The following is a 16,017-nucleotide window of genomic DNA, read 5'->3' on the forward strand; positions in this document are numbered from 1 at the left end:
TATAGATCATCTTATTTGCAAAGCAGAAATAGAGACACAGATATAGAGAACAAATGTATGGATACCAAGGGGGAAAGGGGGTGGGGTGGGAGGAACTGGTTGATTGGGATTGACATATATACACTATTGTTACTAAGTATAAGACAGATAACTAATGAGAACATACTGTATACCACAGGGAACTCTACTTAATGCACTGTGATGACCTAAATGGGAAGGAAATCCAAAAAAGAGGGGCTATGTGTGTCTGTATAACTGATTCATCTTGCTGTACAGTAGAAACACAACATTGTAAAGCAACTATACTCCCATAAAAATTAATTTAAAAGAAAGACAAAGTGAGACACTGAAGATAAGTTAGGCCGTTAAGAAAACTCGGTAAGTGTAGATAAGGTACATACAGTAAGAATATTAAAGTTGTAACAAATTGGAAAAAGAGTTAGTCACATCAGTGTAGTCACTGGAAAGAATAATTTATTACTCTATGAGATAAATTCACAAAATACATAAAATAGCACTGTTCTGTAAAGGAGATAAGACAGGACAGCTATTTGTGAATAACGACATGCTTTTACTTATAAAATACGTAGAGAAAAACTAGAATGTAGCATATTGCCAACATAAAATTTCCCTGATTTTCTTAATTTCAGATTAAGATGATGAAGGACTTTTTGTTGTTGTTGTTACTTCATTTTGTTGCTGTTCTTTTTGTTACTGTAAAAAATGACTCTGCTGTGATATAATTGCTGCTTAGAAATAACAGCTCGTGACACAAATATGACACAACCCACATAATCAGACTACAAAGAGCTTTAGAGTACAGAGAGAAAAACCTTTCCATTTTATTTTGTAGATCTGTGATATTCATGACCAATGAACTTCCTGTGCCATAAAATAATACTAAGTATAAAAACCCTACCGCCTTCACCAGAAGCCTTAAAGATTTACAATATCTGTATAAGGCAGGAAGCGTGGTTGAGTTGAGCAGGGCTGAGTTGAAAGGCATTATGGTGATGAGTCAGGTATATTCAAAGATAGTCACAAGTAGATAAAGTTGAACGGTTCTTGTTATGCCAAGCAGGATTTAAACAAACTTTTTAGCTGAGTTTGCCCTTGTTACAGAAGAAAAGCTTTAAGGATGTTCTTGCATTGATTACTCTAGTCAGGGCGCAGTCACCGTCTTCTGCATTCAAATTTGTACTCTGCTTACACTTTTAAGCAGGAGATACACAACTTGTTGAGTGAAAAAGTTTTCTATTACACTGTACAGTAAAATACACCTAACAGAAATGACAGCTTACGACCAATGAAACCAGTAATTTAGGATGTGACATGGGCTCAAGAGAAGTAAATGAGAAGTAGAACAGAATTTTTGTTTATAGGATGCAATTCTTTTAGGTGCTGTGAGAATTATTTTTGTTAAGGAGATTCCAAATTAGTTGATTTTGGTGCCATTACCATCATTAAGTTTGGGGCCTCTGTGAATGTCCCTGGAATCTCTCTAAGAAACTATGAACTGAAGTAAAACAAATAGAGTGGTAGAATTTCTTGTAGTAATTTAAATCCAAGAATGACACTTGTCTTTTATGACTGATAGAAAAGTAGATGAAACACAAGGAAGAAACTGATGAATTTATAGAAGTTTCTCATAAGGATATGTTCTAGGGCAGGGGTCATTTGAAAGGAAGACAATGTGTGAAAGAGCCGATAGGCTTTCAGGGAGAGTATGGAAGAATAGGACACTAGCAGGAAGGAGAGTGAAAGGGAAAGGGTCAGTGTGGAATTTAAGTAAATTGGAAGAGTGAAATACGGAGAATGCTGAAGAATAGGAAAATTGAGGAGTTTAAAGACCGTACTTCTGTAGAAGATGCACTGGGAGGCTCTGAGACTCATGACGAGACATAACTAGAATCAGGACTTAGATAATCTAGAAAATAGAATGAAGCAGGAGAGAAATGACAGAAAGTTTTTAACTCTCAAATACTGAAAAGCACAGAACAATTTCTCTAAAACTATGGTACTTGGTTGTTGGGTAAAATAATTTCTAATAATAATAACAGGAAGTTCTTGCTTTGCACGGTAGTGTGGGACTATACAGAGGACCATACAAGCTGAAATCAGGCAAAGTGATCATAATAATCAATGAAAAAAAACTACGGTTGTCCCATGACCTTTTTTTTGTCAAAACATTAAAAGTCTTCTTACTGTCAGCTAAAAATGAATAGGGTCGGGGAATGAAAAAGAGAGTAAGACTACTTGTACTTAGTACATTACACTTCATCTTTAAAACATTAGAAACAATGAGAATTAAGATGCTTTATTTCTTTGTAAAAAACTTATTAAGAGTAGTTTGAATAGTGCTTGCTTTCTTGTCATAAAACTTATGATACAGTTCAAACAAATCTTTTCTATGCCTTGGCTAACTTTCACACTCCTAGTGTGGATCAGCTTCCAACATTTTACCCTTCAAGCTTCCAATGTCATGAAATATCTCTGAGAGTTCATTTGATATGAAGTGGTTTTTTTTGCCAGTATCACTTCCTCTGGGACATCTTCATCTTTTCGTCACAGTGCTTTCCAATTTCACTTCCAGCATTTCATGTGTTTGCTTCACTTTCATCTTTGGCCAGATCTCTCTTCTGACCATCCTTTTTTTTTGCGGTACGCTGGCCTCTCACTGTTGTGGCCTCTCCCGTTGCGGAGCACAGGCTCTGGATGCGCAGGCTCAGCGGCTATGGCTCACAGGCCTAGCCGCTCTGCAGCATGTGGGATCTTCCCGGACCGGGGCATGAACCCGTGTCCCCTGCCTTGGCAGGCGGACTCTCAACCACTGTGCCACCAGGGAAGCCCCCTGACCATCCATTTTTATAAAAACAGATAGTGCTACTGTGTATGAACTGAATAACAGATATGCAGTGTTTGGTCAGTGACAGATTTTGAAAAAAGGGATATAATTGGTCATTGATCATGATGTGCATCTGTTTATTTACATAGACAGTTGTACTTAATGCAATTACTAATAGTTAATATATTGTGGTAACTGGAATTCTGAACCTTGTTTTGGGGGGGTTTGGTGTTATTTAACTAAACTATGGTAACTGAAATTTGTGTATATTATAACGGTGCAAAGCGAGGACCACCTGTATTCATTGAGTTGTAACCATATGCCAGGTACTATTTTAACAGTCCCATATGGATTATTTCACTTAATTCTGACCATAACCCAATAAGACTGTACTAGTATTATCCTCATTTTATACAGAGTATGACTGCAGATCTTCGTCTGGCCATATTATAGAATTAATTCTCCACACATTTAGGAGGATACAAATTTCTCACAATCATGTTAAATCCAAAGCTCTTCTTCATAAATGCTGACTTAATACCATTAAAGAGTTTGAAATGACAAGTAACACATTCATTTGAAACGTATAGCTAGAGTAAAAAGTCAGGGTCTTATAATAGTAGGGAAGGAAGGTGGACACTTTGAGAAGATGCACTAGCTCTTAGATAGTAGTGGGGTACCATTTAATAAAGTGAGCTGTTAGTGAACTAAGAGTTACATTTGGGTCCTGAAGGAGTTCATAAGTCCTTAACCTTTCTCTTCACCTCACCTATTTCAATGATCAACCTGTGATTAGGAACCAAGAGAATCTCTGCAATGGATAAAAGACTTTTTTCCTAGGAGACTGTGAGTTCCTTGAGAGGCAAGAGTGATATCTAGCAATCTTATTTATTTATTTTATTTTTGGCTGCGTTGGGTCTTCGTTGCTGTGCGTGGGCTTTCTCTAGTTGCAGAGAGCAGGGGCTACTCCTCGTTGCAGTGTGCGGGCTTCTCACTGTGGTGGCATCTCTTGTTGCGGAGCATGGGCTCTAGGCACGCGGGCTTCAGTAGTTGTGGCTCACAGGCTCTAGAGTGCAGGCTCAGCAGTTGTGGTGCACGGGCTTAGCTGCTCCGCGGCATGTGGGATATTCCAGGACCAGGGCTCGAACCCGTGTCCCCTGCATTGGTAGGCGGATTCTCAACCACTGCACCACCAGGGAAGCCTCTCTGGCAATCTTTAAAGTCTAAACTAGTGCCTAGTACATATTAAGTACTCAATAAATCTTTGTACAATTAAGGAATAAATATTTACAGTTAGTTTCTTACCCCAAGAGAACCAAGAATAACTCAAGTTTGAAGTAAGACATGGGATTAGGCTCTAATTTCAGGGGAAATTAATTAAGTCAACAACTAATCAATTAGTAAAAATAATTAAATTTGGATTTTCTAAAATTTAAGCTTTGCTGCCAGTGTTGATTTTATATGCTTGATATTATTTCTGAAGTAAAGCAAAACCAAATAATGCTGAGGGATTATTCCTTCAAAAGAGAAGTGCTATAAAAATCTAAACTACAATGGTTATGGAAAACTATACTTTTTATTATAAAATTCAACCTGCATATCATCTAGTTCCACAAACAGCTTTCCCACATATTGGTTATATTTAATCACTTGTATCTGTGGCCTTAAATTAACAATGTCTTATTTTAAATTTAATCACTATTCTTCTGGAAACTAAGCAGGAAAGGTGTGGCTACTTTGCCACACAAATTAAAATGGAAAGAAGACTCAATTTCTTTGAAGGCAATTTATTAAAAGGAAATTCAAAGTAAAAACTTCACTTTGGTCTTTTAAAATGTCTGAAACTAGCTAAAAACAAAAGAATCTCTAAGCCAATACTGATTTTAGAAATTTATTAGAAAATTTCAATTTAGGGTCTCTTACAAAAGTCTCGTTTATAAAGATCATTGCTATACAAAGCTTAAAATGATATGTATGTTTATTTGCCCAAAATTTTAAACAAGTAACTTCTATAATACTTTAGAAATTAAGAAATTATGTAAAATAACTGAATTTTGTCAAGGATTGTACCATGAGATTATTCAAAACATGCATAAGCTAGCTGGTACATGATTTCTTTATTTATTGGTATAACATATTGAATACTTGGGGTGAAATATGTATGGTTGAAGGGGATATTATGATAGAGATAATATGAATGGAAATACTAGTACCAGTTCTCAAAGAATATTTAGATATCATATATCAGTTAAACCAATGTTAATACCTAAAAGCTGAAGTCATTGATCAAATTATGTTTAAAATATTTTTCATTAAATAAAACTATTTTCCTTTAAAGAAGGACTATATTTTAAGAACTATGGTAAGACAAAATCTTTTAAAAATATATCCCTGCTTTAAAGTGCTGATAATCAACTTAGAACATGTTAGGATTTTACAAATGGTAAATACTTGACCTATCTATGGTGCCTAATATTCTCTTTGCATTTTCATTTCAGTAACACAGAATATTTAGTTTAGAAGTTCTGAATCACTACTAGAAAGCAATGCAGTTTCTCTGAAGGGGTATGTTTTGGGGGTATTTTTGCCAGCAGACAGATTTATCGCTGGTGACTTGATATCTGTCTGTGACAAGACAGAGCAGGCAGGGAGGGTGTAGATGGGAGGCACATATCACACGGTTGGTCAAAGAGAAGTGAAGGGCAGTGGACCCAGGCAAACCACACAGGTCAGGAAGGGGCAGGCAGAGACGGTGGGCTGGGGGAGATGTGATTCCATAGGCTGCAGAACAAAGAGTCTCTAGGTGGGGGACAATGAAGCCAGGGAGACACAGAAGACAAAAATTATAAGAAAAGAACCACAGATAGAGACTAAACGAGATGACAGAGGGAGAGTCGGAGAGCAATATACAGACCCAGGGAGAGCCATCCAGAGCACTGACCCAGAAAGCTGACAGAGGAAAGGAGAAAAAGAGGACAAGTGAAGCACAGACAGCCATGGAAGGTGAGATCAATACTTAATATCTATTTTAAAAGAACGAAGATCTCTGTCTTAGGTATCACTGGTCCCGACTTACTTTTCTAACAACTAGGGACATAGCACTAAGAGCCATGAGACACTGCTATGGGGACTGTAAAAATAATCTCTCTCACAAATTAACTCATAACTTAAACAATTTTCAAGTACAAATATAAATTCATATTATTTGGTTATTTATCCAAAAGCATTCCAAAATAATTAAAAACTTTTTATCTTTAAAGGGAAAAGTTAGCTCAGTAAAAGGAGAGTTGCCACCTTTACTGCCAAATTCTTTGACGAATTTTTCACAAATTGGTTCAGAAAGCTGTAAAAAACATGGTGGCTATTTTTAATTTTTTTTTAAAGTGAGATTTCTGGAGTGAGACTACTTTTCACTGTGATTACTGGAAAACTGGAAAAGTCAAAAATCACAGGATAATATTGGACCTGATTAAGTATATATATATAATCAGGGCAAATATTGGTGATCTATATAAATATCATTCATATAGTTAGATTATTTTAAATGAGTATTTGATCAGTTATTTCCCCAAAGTACCTGATTCCAGCTAATTACAATGACTAATTCGCTGAAAACACAAGAATTTCTAGTGGTCAACTTTCAGAACACTCATCCCTAATATTAACTAATAATTATAAGGTAGCACAGAACAATGAATAGGGAAACTAACCTATGAATAACAGCTACAGTAATGAACAAAAACTGCCTGAAAAGTGCTATTTAGTTAATGAAAACACCACTTAAAGAATTAGAATGTATACCCTTTGAATGGAAGAAAGAGGAGTGCTAGAATTCTTGAGCAGTACATGTAGTCAAAAGTGGTACGGTATCATATATGCTAAGATGTCTTGAATTTTAAAGTCTGTTTACAAGGCAAAGTATAGATTTTCAATTACCTAATTAATTTGAGCAACTCAATTTGTCTATACATTCTGAATGATACATTTTTCATTGGTATCTTTAGAAGGAAGTGATTATTCACTAATAAAGAAAAGATATAACTCCTTAGTGTCATTTCCTCAAGATATGTTTTCAGCAATAAAGTGAAGTGAATATTTAGCAAATATTCAGTATTTTAGTCAGTGTAAACAGTCAGTCTGGATTATTTAAGCAAAGAAAAATTAGGGTTCCATTAATGGCCCCTTTCTATATACAGAATAAGACAGGATCATCTAAATACAGTAGTTTTCAAGTTTAATTCTTATCTCCTAAGATATCTACCTTGGTTCTTTTTTTCCCCTTTTTTTCTTCTTTTTTTTTAAACCATTTATACTGTTAATTTTCTAAATTTTACACAGATTTACATCAAGTGTTCTAAGTAAGCTGAAATAAAAAAGAAAAAGCTATCTCAAGCCATGACAAAGGCAAGAAAAACTGAGATGGATACAAGTTTGGGGAGGGAATATATTGACAGGAATCAGAGATCTAGACCGCATAGTTTTAATGAATCTAGGTTCACGTATTTCCTTAATGGTAGGTGGAAAGAGCTTTCCATCCTGTGTGCCTGGTACAAAAGGGTCACAGGTATGTGAAAATACTCATCCTCTCACCCTTCAGGTCAGCCAGGAGGGGCTCTGTCCATTCAACTCTGGACATAAGCAACCTTCTCTTATGTCAAGGTTGCTTATGTCCAGAGTGCCAAACAAATGTTATACTTTTCTGTACGTGTTGCTTAAGGAAGAGTGGAGTAACTTTAATAACTTTCTGGTAACTATGCTTTACGGTTACCATAAACCTTAGAGGACTGGTAAAGTGGATCCGATGAGAAGGTCAGGTTTTCAAGAACCCAGAACAAGAGACTGCAGGGAGGACATAAGGGTGAAGATTTCAGACCTAAGTAGATACTCTGAAGTCTAGGAAAAGGATCTCTAAAGTCAGATAGGCAAATATGTACTGTCTTTAACAGTGGGAAACGCAAGAAGATCAGGACTAGAAGGAATGTCCTAGAAGTGTCATCTTCTCAGAGAGGCCTTCCCTGGCCACCTTCCTAAAAATTCGAATCTGTCCCTCCACATAGACACACTTCAGGTCCTTTCTTCTTGTTTTCTATTTCTCCTACCAATGACCACTATCTAACACACTACACATATACTCTCCTTACTTATCTTGTTTATTACTGTCTGTATCTCCTACTAGAATGCAAGCTCCACGTTGGGACCATTATCTGCTGTAATTCACTGCTATGTCCCTGGCATCTGCAGCAATGTCTGGTCCACACTGAATTATTGTTGAATGAATGCATAAAGACTGAAAGCATATACCCAGACAGGCAGGGAGGGAGCACATTCGGATGGCGCTGAAAGTATGTGGGCCTGAGCAGCAGTACTTATCCACACCTAGGCCCAGTTAGAACCCACCTGGCAAAGAGTGGACTGTCAGTCATAGGCCAGCCGAAGCAAGCTGTGTCCAGACTTGTAAGAAGTCAGAAGATATCAGTGCTCTATAACCTTGTCTGCTTTCAAACATTTATATTTTGCTTTCCTTTCACCCAGAAGAATGTCTGCTCATACACAGTTAAAAATTATATTTGCTATTTTGGGGAAGCAACACACCACATAAGATCATTTCTAATTTCATCTTTACTGCTACCCTAGTTTCTTTCAGCTTTGTCTCCTGATTTCTATGTCCTACTGAACATTTTTCTTTTGACTATTAGTCTTCCTTTTGATTTCTCCATTATATTTTCTGTCTTTCTGTGACTACGGTTTTGTGACCCTTACCCATGTCACAGAGAACATAGGAAAACATGAATAACTAAGTTATTTGTTGTTTAAAAATAGAATTGGAGACAAGAAAATAGAAGGGAAAATATTTCTGCAAATGCTTTTTCCATTTCTACAGGATTAAAATAATCAATAATCGCTTTTAAATAAATGACAATTTTAAATTCTAAAATGACTAATGAGAATATATAGTGCCACATTACATTTTCACAGTGCCTTCCTCTTGATGAACTTAAAATATCCCTCCAGATAATAAAAAATTTTCCTTGTAACATTTCATAACATTTCTATAAGTGAGGCAGATATTTGCTGTTGCCATTTTATAATAAACATAAACAACCAAAATGTGAGCTATACAATAAACATATATCCTATTAACCTATTATATGTTTCTCTGAATAACATGTTTTCAATGCGCCGATTTTCACTAGTACGAAATACTATTAAAATAAAGAAGTGGGAAAAAAAAAAAAAGAAAAAAAAAAAATAAAAAAGGGGGGGAACCAGTCACTTGGCACGTATTCAAGATCCCTCAAATATCCACCGTTCACTATATGTTATAATAACTGAAAAGTCAGACTTCATTTTGAGTACAATATAAGATATAATGCTGACAATTCTTAAGTGTGGAGTTGTCAAGTATTACATTTGCTTTCAAAAGAAAAATAAAAACAATGTGACTGTACTGAAAATAATTATCAGTGTATTTTAAGTACAATTAAAAAATATAAAGAAGTGGGGGAACCAGTCACTTGGCACGTATTCAAGATCCCTCAAATATCCACCGTTCACTATATGTTATAATAACTGAAAAGTCAGACTTCATTTTGAGTACAATATAAGATATAATGCTGACAATTCTTAAGTGTGGAGTTGTCAAGTATTACATTTGCTTTCAAAAGAAAAATAAAAACAATGTGACTGTACTGAAAATAATTATCAGTGTATTTTAAGTACAATTAAAAAATTTTATTATACCTGCTTTTAAAATATATATGCACAGGTAAACAACATTCATAAAATAGAGATTTTATGAGCATTAGATCTATTTTGGGGGTAAAGGGAAACATATTTAGTAATAAAGGAAAAAATTCAATATTAAATGAGTATGTGTTTTTACAGGTAATTTCATTGCTTTGACCATGAAACGTCAGTCAAAAGATAAAAAGCAAAGCATAACAAGAAAAAAAACTTCGTAATTTAGAAATCTAGAAAAAAAAAGCCTTCACTAAATTGAACAGATAGTCTGGACATCCATTACTAACCTGTGGTCAGTACACATAGAAAATTTCAAATAATCTTAACAGTTTAAATTATAGTAACAGGGTTATTAATCAGAGAATTTCAAGTCTTTCAAAGGTACTTAAACAACATTTGCCATTTCTACTTGAATTTCCTGCCATCACCTCAAATATCATTATCTCAATTAAGTAGGTCATAAAACAATTTCATCATTTCTTGCCCATAATTGATTTCCCCCTCCAGCTCCCCTGTACTTCTGGTAATGACATTTTCATTATCCCAGTTACTTTTCATCGGAGCTTATCATTGTCTTCTCCCTCCCCTTAGCTTCCACATTCAATCTGTTTATCATCAAGGAGCGTAGATTATTCCCAAGTCATATTTGTTACAGCTCTCCTATCCTCTCTGTTCCCACTGCCACCACTCCAATTCACACCATCAACCACATATACTGGCTTTATTGTCACATCCTGCTGAGTCTACTGCCTCCGGCTTCTTGCTCCTGTTTTTTATTCATTTACTAAATTAATCTTTAAAATTCCATTTTTATCATGTCATAATAATGTTGATCATGTCATAAAAAATGTTCAACATTTTTTTAGGACTCTTTGAGGGAAATCGCTGATTTTGATTGAAAACCTGTTCAATTTTTATAAGTAGGCATGGAAAATGCTGGGGGTACTGGCCCTAACTGTTCTCTCAATTGATGCAACCTAGTGTTGATGCCAGATTCAAAAGGGGCAAACTACCCACTGGCAGAGGGCCAGGAAACAGTTTTTTTGGGGGAAAAAAAGTCATTATAAGCTATTGTTCACTGCTATGTCCCCAGCTTCCAGAACAGTACCTGGAACATAATAATTGCTCAATAAATATTTGAGGAATAAATGGATGCAGGTTTCCCCTACTATCTGAAAGTAGAGTAACTCCTGTGAAACCTTTCGTAAGCCAAAATGATGTAAAGTGAAGAAGCAACTACCTTAGGGCACTCTTGCTAGTGGATGCCCAAAATAAATCGAGATAAGGCACGGATGTTTACATGCGCAGTTAAGCTATGGCAACTTGATGTTGAGATGCAGAGTGTAGTTCCCCGAGAAGGAGCTTAGTGGTGCCACTCTTGCAGCTCAGGGTACTTGCTGCCTCTGTAACGGCTCCCTGAAAACAAATGCTGAATGCTATCTTTGCTTTCGCCTTTCTTCCTAAAAGTAAAAATCCTCTTTGGATTTCCTTCTGTTAATGAAAACAGGTACTAATGCAGGTCTTTCATAAAAGTGAAGTGGCATAAAGTAAGCTTTCATAAAGTGGGGGACAACTGTGTATGCTGCGGAGTATACATGAAATCTCCTTCTGATTTAAGCCAAATTTGTTGGAATAAACACCCACAGGAAATAGAAGGTTACAGAAAGTAGCAAGTTCTGTTCTACGAAAAAGTTGGTCAGAGAAGAGCTGAATGGTATAAGCTTAAGTATAAGCTCAGAGAAGAGCTAACGACTTAGTATAGGATCAAATGAGTGTGATAAAGAAGAAACAATATCTTATCTTTGGTAAACTGTACCACAAAGTCTAATGAGGTAGTGGAAGAGAAAGGGTAGGAATAAATTGCCTTCAAAGAGCATTTTAGTGCCTTTTTTTGAAAGAGTTGCTCTTAAACCCTAAGGTATCAGAGAAAAGAAGAACCTTACAAAGCTTTAGTCTCAAAAAAAGTTAAGGTTTCTTTCTGCTTAGGCTTGAGCGACCACCAGAGTTGAAGTAAGCCTGTTGTATTAATTATCTACCGATGTGGAACAAGTCGTCTCCAAAATTCTCCAAAATGTGCTCAAAACAAAACACATTTATCAGCCCCAGCACCTGAGGTGTGGCTTAGCTGGATGACTAGCTCAGGGCCTCTCACAAGGCCACAGTCAAGGTGTTGGCTAAGGTTGCAGTCATCTCAAGGTTCAACTGGGAGGGGATCCTTTTCCAAGGTCACTCTCGCGGCTGTTGGCAGCCTTCAGATCCTCACTGGCTCTCAGCCAGAGACACCGATTCCTTACCACATAGGCCTCTGCATGAACAGCTCACAACGTGGCAGCTGGCTTCCATCAGAGGGAGCAAGCAAGAGAACAAGCAAGAGCCTGAGATCTGCCAGCATTCACTGGTATTACCATGCTCCCCACTATCCTTAAGCAGTAGGCTTGACAGAATGGTGGAATGACTTTTTGAACAGTTACGGTGCCTGGTTAGGTGACAATACCTTGTAGAGCTGAGACAATGTCCTCCCAGGTGCGTTATGTGCTCTACATCAGCCTTTAATACACTGTGATGTTTCTCCCAGATCTAGGAATGAGGAGTAGAAATGGGGCTGGATTCTCTTCTCATCACCCTTAGTAATCTACTAGCAAAACTACTGCTTCCCATTCCCATGACTTTAGGCTCTGTTGGTCTAAAGGTTCCATACGGAGGAATGCTTCCATGAGGTGAATGATTCCACTGAACTGAAAGCTGAAACTGCCATCTTGCCACTTTGGAATCCTTATACCACTGGATTAACAAGCAACAGAGAGTGTTACTATATTGGCTAGGGTGATTGATCCTGATTACTAAGGAAAAACTGAGTTGCTACTACACAATGGGGGTAAATAGGAGTGTTTGTAGTGCAGGAAATTCTCTAGGTCATCTGTTAATGTTTTCTGTGATTCGTGTCAATAGAAAACTACAATAATGTAAGTCAGGCAGGATTGCTAATAGCCCTGACCCTTCAGGAATGAAGATACAGGTCATCCCACCAGGCAAGAGACCATGACCAGTTGAGGTGCTTGCTGAAAGCAAAGAGAATATGGAATGAAGGTAGTTATACATACCAGCTACAACTACATGACCAGTTGCAAAAATGAGGAATGTAATAGTTATGAGTATTTCCTCATTTTGATATGAATATATATACTAAATATTTTTGTTTTCTTCTCTCTTATTCCCTTAACATCTCATGTAAGATGTGTCAATAGTAATTAGCTTTATCTCTCAGTATTTAAACTACAGGATACCAAAGATGAGAAGAATGAACTATCAGCCAAGGACAAAAAATGGGCTTTGTATCCTCCTTTTCAGTGTGTTTTCGATTGTACACGGGATAGTTGTATCATGTTAGGTGGAAGCAAGACTTCATTAATGTCTTCGTTTGGAGATTTTCTGGTTTAAGGAGATGTATACGAGTGCCAAGTTGACAAGGGGTGAACTGTGGAGGCTCTGTAATGTGGCAATTTGGCTAGGCTGAACTACATTTCCCAGAATTCCTTTTCAATCTGTGTGTCTCTAGTTAGAATGGTACAAAAGGGAGACTTCTGTGGGAAATTTGGAGAGTTAAAGTGAAGCAGCAACAATTTCAGGCTCACACACGCTGTTTATCTGCTGGTTCACTTGGTGGCACAAGGCAGTGGTTACCAGGACAAAGGGCACTGGCTTCTAAAGGACACCCACACCACCAAGGACAGAAGCCACAAGAACTGACATGGGTTTAAGTCCATCTTCATGGGCTCCAGCTCATGCTTATGGGTTCCAGCTCATTCTTGCTCTCCACCCCTTTACATAACATCTTCCCTTAACAACTGTCTGCTCTGTAGACTAAGCTCCAGCATCGCTTGCCAAGTCGACATTCTTATAGAGACTGCGTAACCAGCTCTGATCAAATCCCAGGTCAAATCTCTGTAATAAATCCTTTACTATACATAGTCAATCCTCATTATTTGTGAATTCCATATTTCTGAATTCACCTACTTATCAAAATTTATTTGTAAACCCCCAAATCAATACTCATGGTGCTTTTGTGGTCATTTGTGGATATGCACGTGTGCAGCGTGGTAAAAAATTTGAGTTGCTCAACACACACATTCCTAACTAAGGTGAAACAAGGCCATGCTTCGCCTTCTTGTTCCAGTTCTTGTACTGTAAACAAGTGTCCTTTTCGCAGACTATTTAGTGCCATGTTTTTCACATTTTTGTGCTTTTGTTGGTGATTTTGTTCTCCGAAATGGCGTCCAAGTATAGCGCTGAAGTGTTAAGACAGTGATGTGTCTTATGGAGAAAATAAGTCCCATTAGGGCATGAGTTACAATGCTGTTGACTGTGAATTCAATGTTAGTGAATCAACAATATATATTAAATAAGGCGTCTTTAAACTGAAACACACATAAAACAAAGTTATATATTGATTGGTCAATGAAAATGTGACCAGAAGCTTGCAGGAACCTAACCCTGTATTTTCCCTAGGAGTGATGATTCAGTATTCACTAATTCAGTGTTCTCAGAGACTTTATAGAACATAATCACTGATAATAAAGACAATATATTGTAATTAATGTACACCACACACACACACACACACACACACACACACACACACACACACACACTGTAGCATATATATCACCTAGTAGTCTGTTGCTCTGACTGAACCCTGATTGACAGACCTGAAAGGTTTAGTTATAATGATAGTGAAGCTCAGTTCAAGTTTAAGTTTAGGTATTAATGATGGTGAAATTTAATTATAATAAAAGTTCTTTACCTAGTAGTTGAACTGTTCTCCAAATTATTTCCTTCAAATATGTAAACATGTACGCAACTTTGCTTAGCGATTAGCTATCTCTTATGGTTGTTATATGAGGTAGTTCATGTTCAAAACTTCTACTCATTCTCTGGCATCTATGACCAAAGCAAACCCATTTCTGTTCTGTAACATAACCAGACACCACTGCTCAGTTTGTGTTTACTATCAAAATTGTGAAAGCCAAAATCAGAAAGTAATGAAAAATGTCACTCCTTCCTCTTACCTAGAGATTAGAGACTAAAGTAATCCACCTTTTAGGATGGAAATCAATGCCACTCTTCAACTGTCTGGAGCTCGCCTGCTTCCTCAGGTGCTCACCCCGCTACGTCTTTTCTTTCAGTGGACAGGCCAGTCTTGTCTTTGCCCCCTATGAGTCTTCTGAAACGTTCCAGCCCTTACTCCTTATACTGCTCTGTTTCTTTTGCCTAGAATACCACCCTGCATGTCCTCCTATAATCCAAGTCCTATCTAACACACAAGGTCCAGCCAAAATCTTTTACATGAAAAACTTCTCTAGACTCTAGGCCACAGCAATGTCTCTTCTCTGAACTCACAGTCTTGACTGCCTATTGGATCACTGAATTGGTAATCAATCAGAGACAAATACTCTGAGATCCTGCCTAATTTTCCTTGTCCTAATTTTCCATTTATGTACATCTAATCTCCCTAAGCTTCAACAGCAACTGTCTAAATTACTCTCACGTTGTTTCACCTATTCATCTTTACGGAGTTTGATGGTAAGCATCTTCAGCTACTTAATGCACTTCTGGTAGTAGGTCAGACCCATGCTGTATGTTACCAATAATTCATTCAAAGATTCAAGGCAGAACAACATGCTTAATTCACAAAATAGAATTCCACATTTCATTAGCATATTTTTTCACCTTAATAAAAAGCACTCTATACATCTCTCATCAAACACATACCTGCTGAGACTCGGGGACAGTCAGGCAGCATGGACTCCACTGATGTGTCCAACGGCTCTGAGCTAGAGACCCAATTACAACAGTTCTGCAATGTAATAGAGACAATGTTCTGTTGAAACATAATTTAAGGCAAGACCAACTTGTTAGGCTGTAGAGATTAAGTTATCCTATACAATCAACCACTATAAGTATACTCTATTTTCCATACTCTGTAAAAAATTCTCTTATGTAAATAGTCAGTAATTATTCATGACCAATAGGACTGGAAAAGAGTTCATCTTCTACAATTCAGCAAGTTATCTGTCCTGATATTAAGAAGACATGTAACCTTCTGTGAACTATGATGCAATATACTCATAAGAGAGGGCTAGGATTTTAATTAAAAGAAATTGAAAAGGATATCTATTTTTAACTTTTAGATGGAAATAAATATTAATTTGAACATGTGAAAGAATAGTGATATTTTAAAACTATATTCTTTGTCTTTGTAATACTAGAGGAAATAAATTTTGCAATTACTCCTCAAAATCTGGCCCATATAAATCTACTATCATTCAATTTTTACTTCAACTTGGTTCAATGAAGGCTGTATCAAACAGTTCAAAAGAAACACAACCTGGTGAATTGTAGCTGTGTGTCTGAGGACACAAAGGCTTCAATAT

At 36.8% G+C, this 16,017-nt stretch overlaps 1 protein-coding gene across 2 annotated transcripts in view; it reads right to left on the reverse strand.

The window, feature by feature from the left end:
- Positions 1–16,017, reverse strand: part of ARB2A (ARB2 cotranscriptional regulator A) — a 431,289-nt gene that overhangs the window by 130,461 nt on the left and 284,811 nt on the right. For both annotated transcript variants that reach the window (XM_024746976.1, XM_024746975.1), the window contains one exon: positions 15,356–15,440. In XM_024746976.1, the coding sequence (XP_024602744.1) occupies positions 15,356–15,440 (85 nt within the window). The remainder of the gene's footprint in view (positions 1–15,355; positions 15,441–16,017) is intronic.

This window comes from Neophocaena asiaeorientalis, unplaced genomic scaffold (assembly GCF_003031525.2).
Source record: "Neophocaena asiaeorientalis asiaeorientalis breed wild unplaced genomic scaffold, Neophocaena_asiaeorientalis_V1.1 scaffold550, whole genome shotgun sequence".
NCBI lineage: Eukaryota > Metazoa > Chordata > Mammalia > Artiodactyla > Phocoenidae > Neophocaena > Neophocaena asiaeorientalis.